The sequence below is a fragment of the Periophthalmus magnuspinnatus genome, chromosome 2 (genome assembly GCF_009829125.3).
Source record: "Periophthalmus magnuspinnatus isolate fPerMag1 chromosome 2, fPerMag1.2.pri, whole genome shotgun sequence".
Lineage (NCBI taxonomy): Eukaryota > Metazoa > Chordata > Actinopteri > Gobiiformes > Gobiidae > Periophthalmus > Periophthalmus magnuspinnatus.
The window spans coordinates 1778458-1805195 of record NC_047127.1 but is presented as its reverse complement, the minus strand read 5'-3'; the positions used below and the strand labels follow the sequence as shown (position 1 = coordinate 1805195).

The 26738-nt window shown below is 41.7% G+C and overlaps 2 protein-coding genes across 3 annotated transcripts in view; one reads left to right on the top strand and one right to left on the bottom strand.

Annotated features, from left to right (window-relative positions):
* LOC117380292 (ATP-binding cassette sub-family C member 4-like) overlaps positions 1–16384 on the top strand; it is a 36800-nt gene extending 20416 nt beyond the window's left edge. The window contains exons 12-31 of the mRNA XM_033977082.2: positions 986–1080; positions 1738–1824; positions 3606–3702; positions 5824–6024; positions 6541–6678; positions 7378–7415; positions 7500–7594; positions 7787–7933; positions 8033–8112; positions 8506–8656; positions 8754–8873; positions 8945–9055; positions 11028–11128; positions 11996–12187; positions 12263–12418; positions 13060–13149; positions 13955–14127; positions 14682–14787; positions 15242–15376; positions 16137–16384. Coding sequence (XP_033832973.1) covers positions 986–1080; positions 1738–1824; positions 3606–3702; positions 5824–6024; positions 6541–6678; positions 7378–7415; positions 7500–7594; positions 7787–7933; positions 8033–8112; positions 8506–8656; positions 8754–8873; positions 8945–9055; positions 11028–11128; positions 11996–12187; positions 12263–12418; positions 13060–13149; positions 13955–14127; positions 14682–14787; positions 15242–15376; positions 16137–16226 — 2403 coding nt within the window. The 3' untranslated portion in view covers positions 16227–16384. The remainder of the gene's footprint in view (positions 1–985; positions 1081–1737; positions 1825–3605; positions 3703–5823; positions 6025–6540; positions 6679–7377; positions 7416–7499; positions 7595–7786; positions 7934–8032; positions 8113–8505; positions 8657–8753; positions 8874–8944; positions 9056–11027; positions 11129–11995; positions 12188–12262; positions 12419–13059; positions 13150–13954; positions 14128–14681; positions 14788–15241; positions 15377–16136) is intronic.
* The window catches only part of LOC117380303 (ATP-binding cassette sub-family C member 4-like), a 28100-nt gene continuing 16359 nt past the window's right edge, over positions 14998–26738 (bottom strand). Inside the window, exons 16-32 of one of the 2 annotated variants that reach the window (XM_033977093.2) lie at positions 24261–24398; positions 24155–24192; positions 23186–23292; positions 22952–23098; positions 22787–22866; positions 21644–21794; positions 21438–21557; positions 20824–20934; positions 20078–20178; positions 19802–19993; positions 18681–18836; positions 18512–18601; positions 17284–17456; positions 16822–16927; positions 16589–16723; positions 16466–16519; positions 14998–15200 (exon numbers count right to left, since the gene is read on the bottom strand). In XM_033977093.2, coding sequence (XP_033832984.1) covers positions 16484–16519; positions 16589–16723; positions 16822–16927; positions 17284–17456; positions 18512–18601; positions 18681–18836; positions 19802–19993; positions 20078–20178; positions 20824–20934; positions 21438–21557; positions 21644–21794; positions 22787–22866; positions 22952–23098; positions 23186–23292; positions 24155–24192; positions 24261–24398 — 1881 coding nt within the window. In that variant the 3' untranslated portion in view covers positions 14998–15200; positions 16466–16483. Of the gene's footprint in view, positions 15201–16465; positions 16520–16588; positions 16724–16821; positions 16928–17283; positions 17457–18511; positions 18602–18680; positions 18837–19801; positions 19994–20077; positions 20179–20823; positions 20935–21437; positions 21558–21643; positions 21795–22786; positions 22867–22951; positions 23099–23185; positions 23293–24154; positions 24193–24260; positions 24399–26738 lie in introns of those variants that run through there. The other variant, XM_055227306.1, reaches the window with a different exon arrangement.

Sequence of the window (26738 nt, the reverse complement as noted above, 5' to 3'; positions counted from 1 at the left end):
TTCTACAGTTTGTGAAAGAAATAAATTTGTCACGACAGCGCCCCCTACAGAATAACAAATACATTTGTATGGAAGGCTGAAAATTTTGTTTTCCCCAAATGTTACGAAATTTGACACAAAATTCCGTTGGGTCATCTGAATCAATAAAGTCAATCAGACCCATATGGTTTTTTTGCACCGTGTTGCCATGGCGATGCGCCAAACTGCCAATGTTATCCTAATGGGAAACCTCCCAATTGTTCCCATTCATGGGAACAATATTAGGAATAATGTGAAATTTGGTACAATGTCTCTTAATGTCATCCTGATCAAAAAAGTCAATCAGACCCAAGTCTTATTTTTCACTGGGTTGCCATGGCGATGCGCAAAAGAGCCCATGTTATCCTAATGGGAAAATTTCCAAATTTTTGTAGATTTCAAAGTCGTATGACAACTTATTCGCTTCATTGAGGAATGGGAAATTTGGCACAGCGATTCTTCAGGTCATCCCCATCAAAAAAGTCCGGGGGGGCCAAGTTTGTATTTTTGCACGGTGTTGCCATGGCGATGCCTGGAAAAACCCATGTTTTTGCATTTTGTGCATCAGTCCTTCCACTGTGTGTTGACTTTGTTTTGTGACAAGTACAGCCCAAAGCTGCACCCACAGGGACAAAACTGGAGCATCAGCGCCACCCACAGGGAGTGACGGGTCAGCCGAGTGTGAGGGCCGTTCGATGCCACTTGCAGCTTTAATTTGTTGTTCTTCACCCAGTGTCACATTTTGTGTTTTCTTGTTGTATTTCAGTCCTTCTCTTGTTTGTGTTACATCAGATTTACATTTAAACCCGGTGCATGCTGGGTAACATGTTCATCCTCTGGTTCTGATGCTGTAGGTTGTTGTGATTCATCATTTCTATAGTTTTGTGTTAAATGGAGTCACACACACTGCTGTGGTCAGTGAGTCTGTGTGTGTGTTTTATGTGTGTGTGTGTGTGTGTGTGTGTAGGACCTGGAGTTGTTGCCTGATGGAGACTTGACCGTCATCGGAGACAAAGGAGCGACTCTGAGCGGAGGTCAGAAGGCACGAGTTAATCTGGCCAGGTACAAACACACTGTGTGTGTGTGCTAATGTTTGTGTGTGTTAATGTGTGTGTGTTAACGTGTGTGTGCTAATGTGTGCGTGTGTGTTAACGTGTGTGTGCGCTAATGTGTGTGCTAACGTGTGTGTGTGTTAACGAGCCTTCACCATTTGTAATCTGTTTTGTTTCAGAGCCGTGTACAAACATCTACCTCTTGGACACCCCTCTTAGTGTGTGTGTTAACTTGTGTGTGTGTTAACGTGTGTGTGCGCTAATGTGTGTGTGTGTTAACGTGTGCATGTGCTTGACCATTTTGTTCCAGAGCTGTGTATCAGGACATAAACATCTACCTCTTGGAGGACACTCTCAGTGTGTGTGTGTGTGTGCGTGTGTGTGTGTGTGGGGGGGGGTGTGCGCGTGTGTGTGTGGGGGTGTGTGGGGGTGTGTGTGTGTGTTATGGTGAAGGCTCGTTAACACACACACGTTAACACAAACACATTTTGTTCACTGTGTTTCAGAGCTGTGTATCATGATGCAAACATGTACCTCTTGGACAACTCTTAGTGTGTGTGTTTTTACTGTGTGTGTTAAAGTGTATGTGTTTTTCCTATGTGTGTTAACGTGTGTGCGTGTATTTACTGTGTGTGTGTGTTAACCTGTCTTGACCATTCCGTTCCAGAGCCGTGTACCAGGACGCAGACATCTACCTCTTGGACGACCCTCTGAGTGCGGTGGACGCTGAGGTCGGGAGGCACCTGTTTGAGCAGTGAGTTTAGACTCAACACAAATATTTACTCGAGTAGATTTGACCAAGAGACGGAGACGAGATTTAAAAACACAAAAAGTCATGTTTTTCCCTGTTCAAGATTCTCAAAGTGTTTCAAAGGTTAAAGGTTTATTAACATTAGCTCCTGGTTTATAAGTAGAAGATTTACATAAAGTCACAGAACACGGAACAAGTTTTGTTACTGATTCTAGTAGAAATAGTAGAAATTTTGTTTGTTTTGAGAATTTTTTAACTTATAAAACAGTAAAAAATAATTATTAAAATATACAGGCGTGGAGTTTCAGCTCAAAATATTGTAATACGGCACATTTGTGAACTTAAATCCTAACAAAGATTAAAGATTATTGTAGAATCATTGTCAAGGGCTGTTACTTTTTTAAATTTTTTATTATGTTTTTGAAATACAGAATGAATGAAAACAGAAAATGAAAAAAAAAACAATAAGTAATTTTTTTTTTTTATAAATACATAAATAAATATATAAAATAAGTAGAATACAATAAAATAAAAATAAATAGAATAAAATAAAATAAGAGAACTGAATACCTGCACATACACATTTAAATACATGTCTTTTTATTCTGGTGATGTTCATGTATTCTCCCTGTGGACACTAGGGGGCAGTACTTGGCTGAGTTACCTCTTAAAGGGTCGACTAGAATCACCTGATGGTGCTGAGGTCAGTCATTTTGACTGAAATGAGGCTAAAGTTTGAGATAGTGGAGCTTTATCTGTGTTTGTGTTTATGATCAAGCTGCAAACTAATATTGAACCTACAAACAAGTTTAACACAAAAATACAGCGTTTTATTTCAAAAAGAGGAAAGGGGAAGTTTGTACCAGCAGAAGCGCAATGACCCACTCCACAGGTCAGAGGAGCAGTTTATGAGATGAGCACATGGTTTATAAGTGGACGTGTTACATAATGTCACATAACAATGAGTTTTGTTTCTGATGCTCATAGAAACTAGAAATCTCATGTGCAGTGGGAAAGACCATTGTAAAACTGCTAAAAAATAAAATATATCTTTGTGTATATGTAACAAAAATGTTAAGTTCTGGTTGACATTTTGAGTAAAAAAAAAGGGGCTAGAGGAAGTGTCTGGGGTGAGGGGGGTTTGGGAGTCTTTGTTTCAACTGCCGCCCTGAGCAAGAGGAAGAAAATGGATGAATAGAGTCACAAAAAAGCCAAGATACAAGGACAACAACAATATAAAATAAAATATATCAGAAGTTGTAAGGATAAAAAAACTGAAGTTGAACTTTTATCAATTTCAAATTCTCTAAAAATCTTGTCTCTTGTGGAGTTGATCACATTAGAACCAGGAAGTAGAAGAAGAACTCCATGGACCAGCACCAAAGAACATCTCCCACATGAGCCACATGAACCATCCCACATGAGGAGGACTAAAACAGGACTAAAGCAGGACTAAAAAACAGGACTAAACCAGGAGTTTTTTGAGTTTTGTTTAAACCTGGAACATTCTTCCTGAAGATGTGACTCAGGCCTCGACTTTGACAATGTTTAAATCCAGACTCAAACTGTTCTGTTTATCTGTGACTGAAAGGGGTTTATTCTGCACTTTTCTCTTTAAATGTTCCTTTTATGATGATTATTTATGTTTTGATTTGTTGTATTGTGATTTTACCGTCTGTCTTATTCTGTAAATCTCTTTGAATGACCTTGTGTATGATTAGTTCTGTACAAACCCACCTGCTTTGTCACGGTCTTAACCTGTGTCTTCTCTGATCATGTCCCAGGTGCATCTGTGGCCTCCTGAAGAAGAAGCTTCGGATCCTGGTCACTCACCAGCTCCACTATCTGAAGGCGGCTGATCAGCTCGTCGTCCTTAAAGAGGTTTGATATAGAACTGTTACTACACTCTCTACTGTTCTGTGTTTACTGAGCCTGAACAGATGAAACTAAACTCAAACAAACACCTGCTCTGTCGACTCAAATGTTTTAAAGCTCCTGTATGACACAAAACTGACTCCTGTAGCTTTAAGTCGTGTTATGTCGTTAGCGCATCAAAAACACACCTGGAGTTGTGTTTTGTTTCATTCACACATGTTTGAGTCACACTTTATTATTAGTCTGTCATATCTCCAAAGCTCAAAACGCTCTGTTCCACCTTGTGATGTCATCAAGTGGTAGTTTTTTCAAGTTAACAGCTCCTTTACATAACACCTTCAGTTCAGTGGAGATAAGTGGCAATTACAGACCTGAAATGATTCAAATGAGGCTAGAAATGAAGGTGTGTGGAGTTTAAAAACACAGCAAAGCACTTCCTGTATCACCACATGATGACATCACAAGGTGGAACAGAGCGTTTTCAGTTTAAGAAGAACTCAGCCTAAATGTGCAGGTTTGTGTGTTGACTAAGAATATTATGGCACGTTTTTGAAGTTAAATCCTAATAAAGATTAAAGATTGCTGTAGAATAATTGTCCTTGCAGGTTGTGATGTTCATGTATTCTCCCTGTGGACACTAGGGGGCAGTACTTGGCTGAGTTACCTCTTAAAGGGTCGACTAGAATCACCTGATGTGTCTGAGGTCGGTCATTCTGAGTGAAATGAGGCTAAAGTTTGAGCCGTGTTTGTGTTTATGATCAAGCTGCAAACTAATATTGAACCTACAAACAAGTTTAACACAAAAATGCAACGTTTTATTTCAAAAAGAGGAAGGAGGAAGTTTGTACCAGCAGAAGCGCAATGACCCACTCCACAGGTCAGTGTGTTTGGGGCGAGAGGAGCCGTTTATAAAAGATATATACATGAATGTTGTTATTTTAAAGGATAAATAGCAAAATAAAAAACGCAAATTTGCTCTGTAATTTCTCACAAGTTGTTTTTTTTTGTATATATATTTGAATTGATTTTGCAGGACATAATACACATACAAGTACAATCAGAAATGTTTTAACCCACATCCATATTTATTTTAGTGATAAAGAAAATTAACATAACTAAGTAACAGAACAAAAAAAATGGAGACTAAAGACAGTTCGATAAAATTACACTCCAAATGATTCTGTTGAAAGTGTGTGGAGTTTAAAAACACAACAAAGCACTTCCTGTATTACCACACGATGACATCACAAGGTAGAACAGAGTGTTTCCTGTTTGAGAGAAGAACTCAGCCTAAATCTGCAGGTTTTTTGTGTTAAACATGTGAATGAAACAAAACACAACTCCAAGAAACATTAGAACAGATCAGAGAATAACGTCATACGAGCTTTAAGTGACGGGATTTAAGCTTTAGGTGACACATTGTACTAATAAATAAATAAAAATACAATTAAAATATATTAAATCTGTAGATCTTTGGGCTGAAAGATAAACAAGAGACACAGAGGTGGAAGACGAGCAGAAGGAGGTTTTTGATACTGTAGACGATAAACCACTCATAGTCAAGCCCAGAAAGACTCAGAATGTTTGAATTTTAGTTGTTCTGTTGTTACTTGAGAGACAAAAAACGGCTCCATAACACGTACGGATCAGTTTTGTCTTATTTTATTTTTGTTTTAAGGCAATAAATGCTGTGTTCAGTCTCTGCTCTGTTCTCGGTTGGTAGATTTAAAACCGTTTTTGTGGTTTAAATCTGCTCTTGTGTTTTGATAACACAAATTAACACATGAAGTAACATTAACAGGTGATTGACCTTATTCAGCCCCGCCCACTTTTTCCACTGTCTGTAGTTGCATTCCCGGTTAAGGGGAAATCCCGTTCCTTTCAGTGGAGAATTTTGGAAACATTTCTGCACTAAAATATTATATAAAGTTGGTCGGTTTGTGTCAAATGTTTTATGTTTATGTGCAACAACAAATCAAAACTGCACTGATTTTCTGAGAATCTTCAAAAGTTCCATATAGAACTTATTTTCTGTGAAGATCGGCAGCTCCAGACAAAATAATAAAACCCAAATGACGATGGTGAATAAGGTGAATCTTGTGTTTACTCTGTCCTGCTCTTGTCCAGGGTCACATGGTCGCTAAAGGGACGTACACAGACCTCCAGCACTCGGGGCTGGACTTCACGTCTCTGCTGCAGATGGAGGAGGAGGAGGAGTCTCACACACCTGCCCCAGATACGCAGATCAGAACCAGAACCCTGTCCCAGAATTCAGTGCTGTCTCAGGCCTCGTCCGTGCACTCGGCCAAAGATGGAGACCAGCTCCCGGTTTGTGCTTTACATTTATAGACCTGACCTGGCCACGCCCACTTTCGCTTCTAAACGCTGCTAAATCGCACTCGAACTCTCTTCAGGTTTAGTGGGAATCTCATTCTTTTCAGTGTCGAATTTGGGAAAAGTTTTGCCGCTAAAATCTGATATAAAACGGGTTGATTTGTCTAAAATGTTCCATGTCCATGTGACCAGCAAGTCACTACTTTTCCAGGTGCATTGTGGGAAATTTCGACTACTTTTTCACATCTTGGTCATTCAGACGTCACTAAAAACGGCCTGACCTCTAAATGGCGCCCCCTAGTGTGGACATTCAGTCACAGCCTTTGTTTTCTTCCTGTTTGCTGCTGTAAAATGGAGCAAAGCATCATGGTCTATGTAGTTTCCTGCTTTTTTTTTCCCAATTCTGCTGCAACTAATGGATATATTTTTAAACGTTTCACAACATAACCGCTGTCGTTTTACCCAGAATGCCTCGTTAATCGCTCAGACTCATGTGCGCTGTGGTTGTAGGCGGAGGCGGTGCAGACTGTGGTGGAGGAGACGCGAGCTCAGGGCACCATCAGCGTCGGCCTCTACGTGAAGTACCTCAGAGCTGGAGCCAACTACCTGGTCGTGTTCCTCATGCTGTTCATCAACCTGCTCGCTCAGGTACGAAGTTTAACCGGGTTTAGACAAGAATATGGAAGAACTTTCTCAACTATCTGTCCAAAAAAAACACAAAGGATTCTGTTCTGTTCCACCTTGTGATGTCATCAAGTGATAGTTTTTTCAAGTTCACATCTCCTTTTACCTTTAGTTTAGCATAGATTTGCGATTCCAGCCCTGAAATGATCCAAATGATTCTAGAAATGAAGGTGTGTGGAGTTTAAAAACACAGTGGAGCACTTCCTGTATCACCACATGATGACATCACAAGGTGGAACAGAGTGTTTTCAGTTTGAGAGAAGAACTCAGACTAAATATGCAGGTTTGTGAATGAAACAAAACACAACTCCAGGTCTGTTTGTGATGAGGAAACATGACATAGATCAGAAAACAGCGCAATATTGGGCCTTTGTAAAGTTTGTTTTTTTATGTTTTTACATTATATTGAAAAAAAAATAGTATTCAAATATATGTTGGGTCTATACTTTCTCTGCAGATACATTTTAATAATAGAAAAACTGAAATAATCCTGATTTAATTCTCTAGATGTTAATGATTTTATTTCTGCCATATTTTACAGCTTTTGACATTTTTTTTATTGTAAAAAATGTAGTAATAATAAATAAAATAATAAAACGTAGCGGCTCGTCTTAACATAAACGAGTCCTTCCTCAGAGTTGACCCCTGACCTTTCGTTCCCAGGTGGCCTACATCATGAACGACTGGTGGCTCGCGTACTGGTAAGAGACGAGAGTGTGGGGTAACATTCAAAAAGCCTCTTTACTGACCTTTGACCTTTAACCTCGGACCTGTTCAATGCTCAGGGCTGAAAAACAAGACCAAGTGACCAATCAGAACGTGAGTGTGACCAACGTGACTGAAGAGCTGGACCGAGACTTCTACCTGGGGATTTACGGAGGTGAGAGGTTCTGCGTTTGGGAAAGACTCCAGTTGGATTTTTTTCAAGTTTTGGGGTTAAATTTGAGAGTTTTAAACAGTTTAAACACATCCAGGTGCGTTATTTGATAGAACTTTAATACATGAACTTGTTAAAAAGCTCATATTCCGCCATGTTCTGATCTGTTTTTATCTTCTGCCGCTCGTGTCCCAGGTCTCACGGCTGCCACCATCTTTCTGGGCTTCTTCAGAAACATCATCATGTTTTATATGTTTGTGAGAAGCGCTCAGACTCTGCACAATCGTATGTTTAACTCCATCCTCAGGACTCCAGTGCGCTTCTTTGATATCAACCCCATCGGTGAGCGGCATCTCCTCTCATCTGTGTTTTACTTTAATAATACAAATAAAACAAATGTGATGTGTTTTTTGTGTTAAATGTCGTGTGTGTTTGTTTCAGGGAGGGTTTTGAACAGGTTTTCTAAAGACATTGGTTTGCTAGATGCTAATTTACCCTGGACCTTTATAGACTTTCTACAGGTAAATGTACACAAGTCGACAACAGGAACAAAACACACACACATACACCACACACTGACACACACCACACTCTGACTCACACACACACACACACACACACACACACCACACTCTGACCCACACACACCACACTCTGACCCACACACACACACCCCACTCTGACACACACACACACACACATTACCGCACACACACGTTAACACACACACCACACACTGACAGACCAATGTGTTGCCTGCGCAGACAGAGACAGGAGTCGTCGTGTCACTGATGTTAAATTGATCCAAATTGCCTCATTCATATAAAAATGATGTTTTACATCGACCGACCTCAGTGTGAAAACGACCTCAGACTTCGACTGTCTTGGCCCGACTGACTCTGTGTCTGTTTCAGTTGTTTCTCATGATTCTCGGGGTCGTTGCCGTGGCGGCGTCGGTCATACCCCTGATCCTCGTCCCGGTGGCCGTTCTGTTCCTGGTCTTCGTCTACGTCCGGCGCTACTTCCTGCGAACATCCAGAAACATCAAGCGCCTCGAAGCTACAAGTGAGATCTGTGTATTTACCTAAACATGTCGACTCTAGTGAGCGAATCTTCCTCCATTAGTCTCTGATTAAATCTCGTTCCTTTTACTCTCTCTCAGCTCGTAGCCCCGTCTTCTCACACCTCTCCTCTTCTCTTCACGGGCTCTGGACAATCCGAGCTTTTGGTGCCACGGAGAAGTTCCAGACCATTTTCGACGCTCATCAGGACTTACACTCAGGTATTTAACGCGTCGCTGTGTTTGGACGTCCAGACTCAGACACATTAGAGTGATGTTTATCCTCTGAGCAGCGTCCTGGTTCCTGTTCCTCACCACGTCTCGTTGGTTTGCTGTTCGACTCGACGGGCTCTGTGCCATTTTTGTGACGGCCACCACTTTTGGATGTTTGATCTTGAGAGACAGTGAGTGTTTGTTTGGATCATTTTTATGTAATTTTTTGTGATAAACTTTAACATGCAGGTTATGATTTTTCATTTTGTTCATTGTCAATATTGATCTGAAATGGCTTAATAATAGTAGATAAAAAAAAGACATTTTAATATTTTTCCAGACCAAAGTTTAGTTTGTGCAGGAGCCAAAATGTAGTTTCCCTCCTAAACACTAGGTGGCTCTGTGGGCTTTATGTGCCGGTGCCTGTCAGTCTATAAAAGGAGCAGAAAAGCAACACCGGTGCTGCTTGACTGAGGTAGTTTCTTACTGTTTCATGTGGAATTATATTGTTTTCATCCCTGACAGTTTGAGCTGCTCACTAGCGCCTCAGAGTGGTCACGTGATGTTGCTGTGATGTGATTGGTCAGCTGATTTTGGCGTTGTCTTCCTACAGGTGGAGGCAAGACAACAAAGCAAGTGTATTTGTATAGAGCAGCTGGTACACAAAGTAATCCAAAGTGCTGTACAGAATGAGAAAGACATTTAAATCACAGCGCCACCTGCAGCCCGATTTATTCAGGACAGTATCCCAGGTGTGGATTAAGGAGCCAGTAGAAATGAGGAACGTGCCCACGGACTTTACACTGGGAAGAGAGGGCTTTTTACTCTCACACACCTGGGATTCTGTCCTGAAGAAGTCAAACTGCAGATGGCGCTGTCGTCCTGCTGTCAGGTTTTTGTTGCCGTTTTCCTACTGTTTAAATCAGCCGACCAAACATCGCAGCAACATCACGTGACCACTGTGAGGCGCTAATGAGCAGTTCAAACTATCAGGGATGAAAATGCATTATGTGTGTGTGTGAATGTCTCCCCAGCCCCTGACCCCTCACACACTCCTCAGCCTCACTCTTTAGTAAACTCTATAGAGCCTCAGAGAGACCCGGACACGCAGCTCACTACACTCAGGTCATGTGACTCGGGTCATGTGACTCAGGGTCAAGGTGGAAAAAAGTCTAAAGCCTAAACTCTGATAAAACTTGATTTCTGCCATAATTAATGATCAGATTGGACTGGTACACAGTTATGGTATAATAATAATAATCATTTTCATTTTTGTCAAACTGGATCACACGCTAACGGCTAACTAACGGCTAACGCTAGCACCTTTACACCAAAACAGTTTAAGTGTTTTATTCATAATCAGATCCACAATGAGACAAACCAGAGCTTCATCTGCTTCATTCAGTCGTGTTGTGTCCAGTTGTCTCTGTGCGGTGCTGTTTTTTCGACTCTCCCAGTGCATTGTGGGATATATTGATGGGCTTAGTGGCCATTGATGCTCACTACTTTTCAAGGTGCATAGTGAGAAATTGATAGTGCACTACATTTTCCTCTGTTAGCCATTTGAACAGCACTAAAAATGGCTCCTAAATAGTGCCCCCTGTAGGGAAGACACAGCGTAAACCTTGGTCTGGAAAAAGAATCTGTTAAATAAAATACATGGACAGAAAACCAGATGAACCTTATTAGACGATAACGATCAACGTCCTGTTCAAAAGTGCAGCTGATTCTGCTGCTCGCCCCAGAACAAGCAGCACAATTTGATTTACTGTGTTTTTTGACAAATGTCTGCACATTTTTAACCTTCGTGTTTGACCCGGAGTCTCATTTTTAACCAAATTACCAGAAAGTACAGGAATGTGGGCGGAGCTGAGACGTGTCCTCAGAAAATCAAATTAATCAAACGCAGAATTACTTTAGGATTAGTCAAACACGCACGAATAACTTAAAATACAACATTATGTACATAAAGAGGTAACTATAGTAACAGTGAAAGCCTCATGAAGGATATTTGGGATCATTTCTTCTTTTTACAATCCTGTTTCCGCCACAAGATGGTGCTAGAGCGTCTGTTGTCCCTGTGTTACTGTTCCAAATGTCAGACCGATGAGCTCACGAGTCTGTGGTGTTATGTCGTTAAAAACGTGTTTGTGGCTGTTCCAGGGCTGGATGCCGGTTCAGTGGGATTGGCCCTGAGCTACGCTGTCACTCTGATGGGCATGTTCCAGTGGGGCGTGAGGCAGAGCGCGGAGGTGGAGAACATGGTAACGCAATGAGACGTGTGATTGTGATTACTGTTCAAGTCAGCCGCCGGCAAAGATTAGAGAAGAGAGTAAAAGAGTGAAGACGAGTAGAAAAATGAGTCTGTGGATACAACGCAGAGACTGATGGATTTATTTATTTAATTTAATGCAAAACACACACAGTGACCACACGTACAATAATGACAAGTGGATAAAAGACATACAAGACGTACATGGTTTGTGAATGTAACAGCTATTTACAAGTGTGTGTGTGTGTGTGGGGGGGGGTGCGTGCCTGTGTGTGACATTTGTGTGATTTTGGAGGGTTAGGGTGAACATGGGAGAGGAAAGTGCTCGTACTTACTCATTCATAAGTGAGAAAGGAAGGTATAAAGAATATAGATGGGAAGAAAGAAAAGAAGAAAAACAAATAAAACAGTAACAATAATAATAATGGATTGATGGATTGACAGGTTATTTTTTCACCTAAATAAATAAATAAAATAAAATAAAAAATGTATATCAGAGGAGCAGATGAACCTCATTGGACTGAGATCAGCTGTAGACTGTTTATATAAATGGACATAGCTAACTGTTCCAAACAGGAAGTGATCATGTGTGCACTTCCTGCTCCATCGACTCTGGCTCCAATTCACTTTCTATTGAAAAACTCTCTCTGTCTCTGCTGCTTCAGACTCATTCTGGTCTTAAATGTTCGTATTAACCCTCTACATGATCCTGGGGTTTTTGAGTTATGTTGAGTTTATTTTTTACAATTTTTTCAAATTTTTCCCAATTTATTATTTTTTTGTTATTTTGAGTTGATTATTTGCATTTTGTGATTTTCTGATCATTTCTTAATAATTTACCACAGTCTCTTATTTGTAGATGACCTCGGTGGAGAGGGTGGTGGAGTATACTGAGCTGGAGAGTGAAGCACCATGGGAAACTAACAAGAAGCCTCCTCCCGATTGGCCGAGCAAAGGCCTGGTGACCTTTGATGGCGTCAGTTTCTCCTACAGCGCTGAAGGTCCCGTGGTTCTACACAAACTCAAAGCCGTGTTTCGACCTCGGGAGAAGGTGAGTGTTTCCTGAAGAGGTCGAGACGTTCCAAAATGTCCTCTAGGGAGCGCTGTAACACATTCTGTCCATCAGGTCGGGATCGTGGGGAGGACCGGGGCTGGAAAGAGCTCTCTGGTGTCTGCTCTGTTTCGACTTTCGGAGCCAAAGGGAAAGATTTACATCGACGGAGTCCTGACCTCAGAGCTCGGCCTGCACCACCTGCGTCAGAAGATGTCCATCATTCCTCAGGTAAAACAAACTCAGCAGGATTCAACACGTTCTGGGAAACAACTGGCCTGTTTTGCAGACATAGAAAACACATGGAATATTACTAAAAGGGCCAAATGTCCTGGAAATGTATGTATTTTGTCCTTGAAAATAGCTCCCCCTTTGATAGATACTTGTTAGTGACATCACAGTAAAATTATAGCATTTAGGATTTTTAAAACCCACTAAAATGCAGGAAATTACACTTCATTTGTACAAAATTTTCTTGGGGGAGGACACCCAAACCCCCCAAGTGCAACCACAGGCACAGTATCATAAGAAGAAAGAGCGATTAACACGAAAAACTAATAATTTCATGAATATTTTAAGAACATTTTTGGTGAGATATAATATAAACGAGTAAATAGAACAAGTGAACAGAACTGGTGTGTTTTTCTTGAAGCGTAAGACTTGGAACAGTTAGACTTTATCTTTAATAGAAAAAAAGCAGGTCATGTTTTTATAGATGTTGTGATTAAATAATGGGGAAAGTCTGGGAAAAGTGCAGGAAAGGTCTTAGAAAAGTATTGGAAAAGTCCTCGTAATTCCTGCAAAAGTCCTGGAAAATGATTTAAAGTGAAGTGTGGGTTTAAATCTGTAAATGTTTGTATTTGTGATCACAGGACCCGGTTCTGTTCACTGGGACCATGAGGAAGAACCTGGACCCCTTTAACCAGCACTCAGACGAACAGCTGTGGACGGCACTCGAGGAGGTCAGTCTTATACGTGTTTATTTTCATCTATGAAGTCGTTTTTGACATTTTTAACTTCATTATAACCTCTGACGCAGACAGGACTGAACAACAAAATACAACATCTTTATCCAAACTGTGCAGATTATGAGGTTTTATAAAGCTTTAAATGCAGTGAAATACTTAAGTAAAAGTACAAATACTGGAGCAAAAAATACTTGCCTAACAAAGTGGGGTACTTTCTTCCACTACTTAGATTTTACATAACACTTTGTAATTTTCCCGTGGCCTCGGCTCTGCTCAGTTTTCGTCTTTAGATTCTACTGAACCTGTTGAGTCTTTGAAAACTCGACTCTGAGGAGCGTCAGAGCGTCGTGTGTAGACCAGAATGTGACGTCATATTTCCAGATCAGGATGAGACAGTTTTTCTCATTAATTACACTGCACTTTACTTTATGGATGTTTCATGGCAAACGCACAAATGTTGAACCTGATCTTTTTTATTAGTGACTAGACCAAAGAACCTGAGCATTTTAACTGTATAAGTTTTATCTGCTCCTGTCTGTGTTAAATATGAATGGACTGTGGAATATTGGAAACAGCACGGCCCTGTCTCTGTGTGTTCTCCTTCTCTTCTTCTCCTGTGTCTTCCTCTTCTTCTCCTGTGTCTTCTTCTTCTTCTCCTGTGTCTTCTTCTTCTTCTCCTCTTCTCCTGTGTCTTCTCTTCTTCTCCTCTTCTCCTGTGTCTTCTCTTCTTCTCCTGTGTCTTCTCTTCTTCTGTTTCTTCTCCTCCTGTGTCGTCCTGACCTGTGCTGTGGTGGTGCAGGTGCAGTTGAAGGCCGTGGTGGAGGAGCTTCCTGGTCGTCTGGAGACCGTCCTGGCCGAGTCTGGCTCTAACTTCAGTGTGGGGCAGAGGCAGCTCGTGTGTTTGGCTCGAGCTGTTCTCAGGAAGAACCGCATCCTGGTCATCGACGAGGCCACGGCCAACGTGGACCCGAGGTACCAGCGCACACACACACACACACACACACACACACCCCCACACACACACACACACACCTGCCCCCCGCTGTACTCACACACGACTGACACTGAGCAGTTGTCTTGTTTTAATTTAATTAGATAAAGTATTATTAGGAAGCAGAAGGTTTCATTTATTCGAAGTCCAAATCATTTACTGGCATTAAGGTCGGATTTATTACTGAACTGAACTTGTTTCAAATGGTAAATGTAAGTCGCTTGGGGCTTATTTGAACACGACTGGAACTGATTTATTAAAAATGTGATACTGCCTGTGGTGATGTGACATTAAGTGAAATCATCTTACAATTTATCATGACAGCTCCAAAACGATTGTGTTACCAGCTCCCCTGATGCATTATGTAACAGCTAAAACAAGGAACTACATAGACCATGATCCTTTGCTCCTTAAAGTGGTATAGTATAGTATAGTTGACATATAAATGTCAAAAATGCAAGGTGTATTCCATGAAGCTCAAAACAACTCGGTTCCGCTTCAGCCAAATGAAAGTCTGATGAGTTTTTTTCTGTAGGACGGATGAGCTGATCCAGCAGACCATTAGAGAAAAGTTTAAAGAATGCACCGTCCTCACCATCGCACATCGGCTCAACACCATCATCGACAGCGACCGCATCCTGGTGAGTGGCACCTGAGTCGGGAAGAGCGTCCCGGGTTAGACAGTTCATGATGGTCCCCTGGTTCTCCACCTCCAGGGAGATCTGAGTCTTAAACTAGTTCAAAATGAGCTTAAAATATCAAGTAGGTGAAATCTCTAAGGACAGTACTTGCAATTTGGTTCATTCCTTAAACTCAGTTAAACTATAGAACGAAGGATTTGACACTTTGGAACATTTTATTGGGTTGAAAACAGTTGAGGAAATCCAACTCAAAACGATTACTTTGTGCATTTTTGTAAAAGATGCACATTCATTAAACACAAAAGTAAAAAAATACAGTGTTGCTTCACAGTGGCTCCTTAAATTCGGGACCTTTTACTGAGTGAAAAGCAGCTCACACTGTTTGTCTGGGTCCACATGGCTGAGAGAATCACCTGAAAAAAAGAAAAACATGTTAATGGTTTTGTATTTGCAGGTGTTGGACGCCGGACGAATCAGCGCGTACGATGAGCCCTACGCTCTGCTACAGGACCACGACAGCATCTTCTACAAAATGGTGCAGCAGACGGGCAAACAGGAGGCACTGGCGTTACTAGAAGCAGCTAAACAGGTGAGTGAGCCCCAGACACGGGTGTCGCTGGTCCTAAAGCCTCACACTGTCAGGATTAGAAATATAGAGTAAAATGACTGTGTAATCCCTGAGTCGTCCAGGTCTGATCGGTAGCAAAAGAAAAATCTGTCAACTGGACAAAACGTTTGGCTGCTCATCCAGTTCTGGTCAGATTACTGCTGGACACTGCCTCATCTGTCTGAAGGGAGGAGCTATAACTACACTGAAACTAAAAACTATTATTGTTTGCAGTTAGCTCCTCTCTTCAGACAGATAAAGTGTCCAGCTGTAATCTGACCAGTTCAGATTTTATTTGCGATGGATCAGACCTGGACGACACAGACAATGGGGCTGCAGTTTAATGCCCATAGTTTCACAGTATTATTGTTGGTTTGGACCATTTACTTCAGGGGCAAACTCCTGATCTCACAATTTTTAGACATGAATGTGTTGAGATTTAATGGTGTAAACGATTGAGGATGTCCGATCGGACGCCTCCAAGAAATTCTGGCAAACGGTGGAAGGAAAACTTTGAGGATCTCCTCAATCCATCCATCATGTCTTCCCAAGAGGAAGCAGAGACTGGGGACCCGGAGGTGGACTCGACCATCACCCTGGCTGCAGTCACTGAGGTGGTTGGTGACCTCCTCAGTGGCAAAGCTCCGGGGGTGGACGAGATCCGTCCTGAGTACTTCAAGTCTCTGGATGTTGTGGAACTGTCACTGTAGAGTCGGCTTTAACGCCTTTGTTTTACTTTCAGGCCTACAACAAAAGGAGTCGTCCAAACATTTCAAACGGACACGCAGAGACAGAAGACGGGAGCCTCGTCATCTTTGAAACAGCACTATAAATATAAAGAGACTGTGCAGGGGCTGGTGTTGCCCGCTACAGGACTGCAGACGTGAAACTCGACTTGTTCCGTCTGGTTTGAGATGCTGCTGGTTTTTTGTTCACTATTTATTGTTCCGTTCATAAGTTTGTATTGCACATATTTCCACTAGTGCCTTTGATCACTTTAAGTGCTAAAAATGTCTATTTTTGCAAGTTTAGCAGTGTCGTTGTATTACACAAAATGAATGCAGTACTTACAAAGAGACGTGTCGTTACTCAACCCACAGCCTGGGGGCGCTCTCGGTGTGCAGCCTGTGCGAGGAGACCGGAGGGTTAAGCTAAAGCACTACCAGGTCAAAGTCCACGTGACCTTTGACTCACCTGTCTGGCCGCCTCGAGCAGAGCGTCTGCTTCAGTCTGACCGAGCTGCTGCACCATCTTAAAGAAGGCGCCCCCTGTGTCCTGGAGGAGCGTGACGGGACGGTCCAACTCCTGGATCACGCCGTTGTCCAGGACCTTAAAGGGTTAAAGAGCCATATTTAGACACATGCTGTAATCTGTGGCATTAATGATGTTTAAAATAAAACAATCACAAGTGAATGGGAGTTACTCACTAATATTCGGTCGCTGTCGATGATGGTGTTGAGGCGGTGGGCGATCGTGACGACTGTACAGGCTTTAAACTTCTGTCGGATCGTTTTTTGGATCAGCTCATCAGTCCTGGAAAAAACAAACTGGCGTGTTAATGTTCAATTAAGGGATTAAAGTCCAACTTCAAAACTGACAAATGAGCATTATTAGGCACAGTGTGTTTCTAATGGGTCAGGAAGCAACAAGTTCAAACCTCTCAGCTCCAGGCCATGTCATGGAGCCTGTTTATTAAAAAACATCAAACAGGCTCTAGGGAACTTTTCTGGTGGTGCAAAATAATAGTTCTGTGGTACAATCCCCCCCCTGGAAAGTTACACAGTATCTTTAATATCCATCCACTGGCACAAACATGTTCTGTGCGGCGGGTAGGGGTGTGTGTGTGTGTGTGTGTGGGGGTGTGTGTGTGCGTGCGCGCGCGCTGGTACCTCGGGTCCACGTTGGCCGTGGCCTCGTCGATGACCAGGATGCGGTTCTTCCTGAGAACAGCTCGAGCCAAACACACGAGCTGCCTCTGCCCCACACTGAAGTTAGAGCCAGACTCGGCCAGGACGGTCTCCAGACGACCAGGAAGCTCCTCCACCACGGCCTTCAACTGCACCTGCACCACCACAGCACAGGTCAGGACGACACAGCAACAGACACTCAAATAAAGACACATTTAGAGACAAGGCAAACCATCGTTAGGTAAGTATTGTGTTAATTCTATCGTTATAAAGATTTTAAAAGGCGCAGAACAGAGGCTGAAGAGCTGTGGTGTGAGTCATGTCCAGAAAAACACGTTTACAAACCAAAATCTAACATATCCACCTTTCGTAGTTTAAAGATATTTACATTACAAATTTGTCTTAAAATATTTAACTCTTAAATGGCTCTGATGTTGATGGGCTGTAGATCAGACGGAGCAGATAACGGAGCTCATTTTGCCTCTGCTTTACTGACAGTCTGATATTTAAGGAATGGTCTGTATAACTCATTTACTCTGCACAATTTAACTTTTTTCTACAAATGCAAAAAACAAACATTGATTTAAATTGTACTATTGTTGAAAAAGTAAAAACTACTTCAAAACGGTGACTTTTGTTCTGTCAAATGTTCCCCCTTTAGAGAACATTACTGCCTCATTTTTTACTTATGTTTCACGTTTAATGTTTTAAAAGCCACTGTACTGTTGAACTTTATTGCTTTAGTGACTTCTTCCAGGGAAAGTGCAGAACCCAAATCATTCTAAACATTTGTGAAATCATTTGGCAACTGCATGAAAGCACCAACTCAGATCAGAACCAAAACATCGAGAAATTGCATAGTTCTATTTCGTATTTGCTCTGATTCTTCCTGATGTCTGAAGTGTTAATAAAAACTCACCATTTAAGTTTTAAACGTTGGCCTTGTGAGCGCTTTGACCAGTGAGATCTGGGAGTGTTAAAGTGAACAAACCTGAAGAGGAGGTTTTTAACTGTCTGCGGCTCAGGGAGAAAAAAGGTCGAGTGTTTAATTTTGGGCGTGAGGCATTTTAACACACAACGTCGAAACCACCAAAAATGAAGTTAACATGATGATATGCTAATGCCACGCCTGTCACGGCAACTCCATCTGTCTCCGCTCTTATGACCCCTCCCTCCCCGTGTCTCGTTCATCTTTCAGCCCAAAACTCACCTCTTCCAAAGCGTTCCACAAGTCCACATCAGCGTGTTGACAGAACGGGTCCAGATTCTTCCTCACAGTGTCACTAAACAGCACTGGATCCTGGAAACAAGTCCGTCATCAGACTAAATTAGAATAAACCCCGTAGTTGTTCATTTGTCTGACGGAGCAGACGTCAAACCTGAGGAATGATGGACATCTTCTGACGCAGGTGGTGCAGGCCGAGCTCTGACGTCAGGACTCCGTCGATGTAAATCTTTCCCTTTGGCTCCGAAAGACGAAACAGAGCAGACACCAGAGAGCTCTTTCCAGCCCCGGTCCTCCCCACGACCCCGACCTGAAGAATACAACAAGTTTAAGACGGGGACGAGTCAAAAGACGAGTGAATATTTTAAAAGATAGAATTTGTATTTTGTTTACTTTTTGTCATAAAAATTAAACAGAACACTGAAAATGTATTTAGTTAAAGAAAAATGAGCTCACTTGACTTGGCCACGCCCACTTTTGCCTCTAAATGTTTCCAAACCGCACCGTCTTTGTGGTGGCTCTTCCAGTTAAGTGAGAATCCCGTTCATTTATTAAAAGTTTTGCCACTAAAATCTGACAAACGTTTTATATTCATGTGACCAAAAAGTCAACACTGCCCCCTTTCTGTGGGAGGATTTAAAACGCCTCTGTCCCTATAGAAATTATTTACCGTCAAGATCAGCCTCACGCGAAATAATACAACCAAAGCGACAATGACGGTGCCCACGGTAACTTCCAGAATAAGGCAAATATCCAAATTATGGAGCATGGACCAATCAGAGTGCTGTATTCTGAAGACTCATAATGCAACTCTGTAAAAGTATGTCATGTTTTTTCACTATAATGGAATACTTTAACAAAAACAGCTCTATTTTTGTCGTTTGTTCTGCGTTAATTTAGGTCTAAATGGAGGAAAAACTACACACAGACACACAAACGAGCTGCGTTTTGTTTCTCTCACTAATACTGTGCAGTTCAAAGCCAAAACTACATGAAGTACCACCATGTATTCCTTTAAATTTAGCAAAGAAACTGCACCCTGAGTATCACCAAATGAAAGTAACTGTACCTGAATGCAGTTACTCAAAATAGTGATGAAAATCTAACACTGTTGCCATTATAATAAATCAACATTTAAAACTACTCCAAATATCACTGACAAACAACTGTCTGTGTCTATTTATAGTTTCTGCTTTCTAATACGACTGTTTATAATTACCGTATAATTACTTTGCCGCGGTGACACACGGGTTTGTTATGTCGCTCCAGCCTCACCTTTTCCCCGGGCTCCAGGCTGAAGCTCAGGTCTTTCAGGACGAGGGGCCCGTCGTCGCCGTAGCTGAAGTTCACTTCGTTGAACGTCACCGCGCCCTGCTTCGGCCAATCGGGAGGCGGCTTCTTGTCGGTTTCCCACGGCCCCTCGCTCTCCAGCTCCGTGTACTCCACCACCCTCTCCACGGACGTCATCTGGCAGCACAAAGGGTTCTTTTTGTAAGTCGCTGCTGAAATGTGTTTCTTAAAATAAACTTTACGTGAGAGCTGAGGTCAGACCATGTTCTCCACTTCTGCACTTTGTCTGACCGTCCACTGGAAGTTACCGACCAGGGTCACGGCGTAGGTCAGCACCAGGCCCACCTCTCCAGCGTGCAGACCTAACATCAACAAGAAGAATGTTAACGCTTTTAAAATGTTATTGATTTTCCTGGAATGTTCCACAGTTTGGCGGTTAACTGAATAAATGCCAAGAAGATTAAAAGGTCCTACATCAAACAAAACTGACTCTTGTGACTTTAATCCAAGTTCTAATGCTGTTACCGCCTCAAAAACAGACCTGGAGTTGTGTTTTCTTTCACACATGTTATTTATTATGAGTCTGTTACATCTGCAAAGCTCAAAATGCTCTGTTCCACCTTGTGATGTCATCAAGTGGTGGTTTAAGTCAACTTTTGGATCATTTCCTGGAATTGCCAATCTCTACTGAACTAAATGATCCTGGAAATGAAGGTGTGTAGAGTTTAAAAACACAGTGGAGCACTTCCTGTATCACCACACGATGACATCACAAGGTGGAACAGAGTGTTTTCGGTTTGAGAGAAGAACTCAGCCTAAATCTGCAGGTTTGAACATGTGAATGATGTTGTTTTCTCATCTCAGAGATCAGAAAACGGTGCAGTACGGTCGCTTTAATGCCCTACTGCGGAACATTTGGAACAACGCAACAATCAAGCAGGAGGTGGCAGACACTTGTGCTGTGAAATACTTGTACATTTTAATAGAATAATGTGTGTTTTTCTCACCGTTCCTGAGTAAAATACAGCCAAAAGCCGTTAGGGTGATGAAAATTGAGCAAATCCCGTCGAGCCGCAGAGCGAACCATCGGGACGTCATCAAGAACAAGAACCATGTTGCTAAAGAACAAACAAAAAACATGTTAAAAGTCTATCCACATTTCTACTTTTGTGGATTGTATTTTGTGCTACAGTTAATAGGCTCCATGCACAGCAGCGCGCTAGCTAGCTCACTGCGTCTCAAAGCGAATAGTCACTTTGAATTTTAATAGGTTGTTTTGCAAATTTAATCAATTTAATTTAAATAAAGACTACCCAAATATTGTTATATGTAGAATGTTTGTTTGCGGCATTGTTTTAATATTTATTATGCCTCAAAATTAGCATTAGCGTTAGCATTAATACAAACATGTCTCTGGTGGTTATTTGTGTAGTGTTTAACGTGACCCTAGCGCCTTAACCTCTGACCCCCGACCTCTAACCCACCTGCAGCTCCCCGTCCACTGCCTCATCTTTAAATATTTATTCAAAAAACCTGAGCTAAAACTGGACATGAAACAGTGACGCTGACAGTGAGGCTGGGGGCGCTGCTGAGCACAGAGCCTATTACAAAGTGAACTAACATGAGTGCACATCCTGATACGTATCAAACTGCGTCTGTAACCTGTCGGCGGCTTTGAACGCTCGGATCGTCCACAAACCCTGAAGAGACGAGGACAGGTGGGAGAACACGGGGCTCCGGGCTGGAAGGACATCAGGGTTAATCGAGGGAAAGTATTTTGTGTTTGTTCAGAGAGGAAGCTGCAGCGGGGAAAGTAAACAGACTCACTGGTAGCCTCGAGACGTTTAATATCCCGCGACGTCTGGAGGTAGAAACGCCTTAAATATAAAAACAGTAGAAGAAGAAGCAGGACTGGAATAAGGATGAGCGGGATGACGGAGGCGGCGACGGCGATGACTCCAGCGTTCTGTAAAAACAACTAAGACGCAAACACACAGGTTAAGACGCAAATATTACAAATGAGATGGTCACCACGCGAAATATCGTTTTTTTGGAAATGTTTTTGCGCTTTTAAAATTCCCAAAACTTTGTAGGACAATAATAAAGCTGTTTATTTATAGGCCTGTACATGGTTTGAGCTAAGAGTCAACTTTTACTCAATTCAAGTTTATTTCTTCAGCTCTTCTCTGTGCTGTTCTATATTAAATGCCAGGGAGAAGACATGGCTTTCAGTCCATCTGTGTAAAATACTGAGAGGATCTGACAGGCAGAGGGCGCTGTTCCATAGTCTGGGTGCTGTTAATGAAGAAATGTATGAATTTATGAGATGGAAACATGGATCAATTCGAAAAACTGGAGTGTCCTGCTGCTTAGAGCCGTCTCGAGTTGGACTAGTGGCCACTTAAAGGTACTACAACGAAAAAATCCCTCCTCCCCAGAAAGGATTTTTCTCATAGAGCGACACCTACAGCTTCATAAAGGTTCAATTTTGTGGTGATTTTTCTTATTACCATCTCCAGATCAACTTTTTCTCAGCTCAAAATTCGTCTGTTTGTTGACTTAAACTTTTAATCGTTAGCTTTGGCTACACTCAAGGTCTGATTGGTTAGAGCGGTCACATGGTACGACCTGAACGACCATGTGATCGATGTCAATGAGCTACAGGTTTAGAAGCTCCTGGAAGCACAAACATAATTAGTAATTCATTTATTGTTCCTTTGCCTCCTTCGTGGCCGCTCTGCTCGCTCTCGTCGCTCAAAGTCTCATGGGGGAATTGGGAAAAACCGATCCGCTAAAGGCTAAACCTGCAACATGCGCCATTGAGCGGCCATGTTTAGACCCCGGGGTTTGGATGGACATAAGACAGTGACGAAGCTCAAGAGTGAAGGCTTTGGTGGCTTCTGATAGTGTCATTTTTACCTCCATCTAAAATAAACTCAAAAACGCATTATCGTAAAAGTTTAAACGAACCTGATAAAAATCCACAAACGTTATGGGCAACAACGAGTCCATTTGGCCGATGTCTTTGGAAAATCGATTCAGAATTCGTCCTACAAAAGAGAAAAAAAACACACACTATTAATCCATAGCACAGTGATATGTGTGAGGTTTGCTTCTCAGAATAAACGAACAAACCAATGGGGTTGACGTCAAAAAATCGCACGGGTGAGCGGAGGACGGCACTGAACATGTCGTTATGGAGACTCTGGGAGGATCGGACCAGGCCGTGGAAGATCACTAAACTCCTGGCGTATCCAAAGACGACAGCAGCGATGGTCAAACCTGGAAAGGAAACACGAGAATTTTTTAGCAGACGTTCAGTTTATATTAGACATTTTATTTATGTAACAGATTAAGTCGAGCTGGAACCTGAGTAAACGCCGAGGTAGAAGCTCAGATTTCCTTCGATCGAGGACGTTTCATTGTGGAGATTTCTAATTATTTCAGTTGTGTTGTTGGCGACTTGTCCATTTGACCTGTAGAAACACGAAACATGAACCTACACCTTTTATTATATATTAAAAACGTGCTCCATGTAACGTTTCTGGTGACCTGCTTATATCCAGAGAGATGCTGTTGCTTTGCTTGAAAAACGAGAGACTGTGTAAAGAAGTGACTGAGCGAGTGTCACGTCACCCACAGCGTCAATCAAACCTGTTGCTAACGCTGGCGGGAGCGACCTCAGGGAAAGAAGGCGCCTGATTTGTCTGTTATTAATGTTCATATCTTGATACCAGATGTAAAAACTAACTACTTTTTTAACTTATTAACCATTTCTGTATTTATTACTTTGTTCTCGACGCGCTGTTTGACCAAAAAAGACTCAAAATCACGCGGCCTCTCTGCTATTTTAAGTTACTCCATTCAACTTTTCAACTTAGTTCAATCACTTTACGACTTGATTAAACAGACTTGTATTTCCCAGTCACACCTGGTTAGTCTGTAACACAATATAAACACACAATTCATTAATGATAAAAATAAAAGCATGATTTCATTCACAATTACATATGTATTTGCCTAGATGTAAAGATACGTCTGTGTAACTGCGTATCTCCTGATAAAATGACCTTTTAAGACCATCATACCTTTAAATTTACCTCGTCGACGGCCACAAAAAATGATGTTGAGGGGCACATTTGGTCCACGGGCTTTGAGTTTGACACGTGTGATCTACGTGTTATTGTTTAATACTAAATACAAAAACACAGATGTGCTCTTTACGTCACACAGAGGAACATTTCAGACAAAGCAGTAACATCTCCACGGCGCACGCTCCAGCAGAAAAGTTACACATTTCACTTTTAACATGACTATATATTTACACAACACACTCACCAGTACACGAGCCACCAGTCCTGCAGGATGTACGCCGCCTGAGGACACACACACACACTATGAGACACACTCAACACACACTGCAGTTGTGTGATACCGGCCTCACCTCAGCGACGACACTGAGCAGGACGATGGAGAGCAGAGCCGCACAACTACAGCCTGCAGTGAAGTAGCGAACGTAAACGTCAGCGCTAACGTTACCCTCCACACGAGTTTCCTCTGCGATGGTGTGAACGGTTTCAGTCTGGAGAAAAGAAGAAAAATCAGGGCTTAAAACGTCCTACGTCCTCCTGAGACCTGATGTCCTCATCTGTGGACAACATATTTTGGGTTGTTTAGGCCACAGTGCAAATGTTTAGAAGAACAGCAACAAGAACATGTTCAATTTTGAATATTTCTAAGAGTTTAGAATATTTATTTATATTTATTTTATTTTTTTATGTCATTTTTAATTTTTTAATTTTTATTTGTTTTTATTGTTATTTTTTTATTGTATTTTAATACATTTTTTTGTTTTATTTATATATATATATATTTTTTTATTAAATTTTATAAAAGCTCGGGTCTCTGGAGGTTAAGACACAAAACTGACTCTTGTGAGGTTTAAGTCATGTTCTAATGCTGTCCCTCCTCAAAAACAGATCTGGAGTTGTGTTTTGTTGCATTCACACTTTATTATGAGTCTGTTTCATCTCCAAAGCTCAAAACGCTCTGTTCCACCTTGTGATGTCATCAAGTGGTAGTTTTCAAGTTAACTCCTCCTCCTTTCACCTTTAGTTCAGTCAAGATAAATGGCAACTCCAGGAGCTGAAATGATCCAAATGATTCTAGAAATGAAGGTGTGTGGAGTTTAAAAACACAGTGGAGCACTTCCTGTATCACCACATGATGACATCACAAGGTGGAACAGAGTGTTTTTTTTTTCAGTTTGAGAGAAGAACTCAGCGTAAATCAGCAGGTTTGTGTGTTAAACATGTGTGAATGAAACAAAACACAACTCCAGGTCTGTGTGTGACGAGGAAACGACATTAGAACAGATCAGAACATCGTGTCATTTGGCGTTTTAAACAGGATTAAAGTGTTTACAGGACGTTGTTGTTGTTGTTGTTCCACACGTCCAGGAGCAGCTGAGACCGATCAGTTTGTGACGATTACAAGTATTCAATGTATTTCACAGCACGTTTGTAAAGGTCCAAACTCATGGATATACAAGTTAAATACCTGCACTAGTCCATGAAACTCCTGATCCAAACACAAACACAGACTTCAGCCTCCACTTTAAACATTTAGACTCTTTCACTCAGGCCTTTCGTTTTCTCTTTTCACTCTATGGAAAAGTAGATCGGCCATCGCATCTGTCAGAAGAACAACAGTGTAAATGTGTTTATAAAATGTGTGTGATGGAAATTTATCTCTCTCCTTTTTCTGTGTCTGTCAGACCCAGATCTTTTAAAACTTTGTGCATGACCTTATTTGTATTTACTCAGTGTTTTATGTTGCACTTTATCACCAAAAGTTCCTAGTTTGTGAGCTGCGTTCACTGACGACGGCGATAAAAGTCTAATGATTGTGATTAACGTGTGAAGCTCGGTCTCCGTCCCACAGGAAACTCATTGTTCTGCTGTCAAAGTGAAAGTGAAAGTGAAAGTTCATGATCTCATGGGGGTGAAACAAAAGTCACTCTGCTTTGAAATGTGTGTAGAACTCAAATAGAGCTCAGATCCTCGGGACAAAGGGGAGACGCCGAAAGTCTGGATCTGCTGTAACAAACAATAAACCTTTTTTCTGTATTTCAAAACTCACCGAGCTTCACAAATGGATTTACTTTTCATCTAGAATTGTAATTTTTCCACATTTATTTATGGGAAAACGACAAACTGACTCAACCGTTTGAACTTTGATAAGAGAACGATTAATCCAAGATCTCATGACTGTCCACGTCTAAAAACAGAACAACAGAGGAGAGAGAAGGAAAGGGAGGGAGAAGAGCAGAGAGAAAAAGAGGGAGCGAGAAGGAGGGGGTAAAGGAGGAGAGAGAAAGAGGAGAGAAAGGGAGGAGATAAAGGAGAGAAGGGAGGTAGAAAAGGTAAAAACCGTCCGCACTTGAACTGAAATGGCGAAAAAAAACTTTTGGTCAGGAGAGAGGGAGAGAGAGGAGGAGTGAGGGATGAAAGGGAGGAAGGAGGAGAGAAAGAGGAGAGAGTAAAGAGTGAGGGATGAAAGGGAGGAAGGAGGAGAGAGAGTAAAGAGTGAGGGATGAAAGGGAGGAAGGAGGAGAGAAGAAGAACTTTTAATCCAAGATCTCATGATTGTCTATGTCTAAAAACGCCGCACTAGAACTGAAGTGGGGAAAAATTTTGCTTCCCAAAAATGAAACAAATGTGCAGAACATTTAAACTGCAGAACTTTAATAATGTGGAGATAAACATTTATAACCAACCTGCTCCTGTTTTTAATGTTTTAAATGGACCTGTGCAGGGATTTGGTTGGTTTGTTTTATTGATATATTTTTTCTGTATTTTGAACAGGGCACTCATGAAAGAGTCTAAGCCACATGTGTCAAACTCAAGGCCCGCGGGCGAAA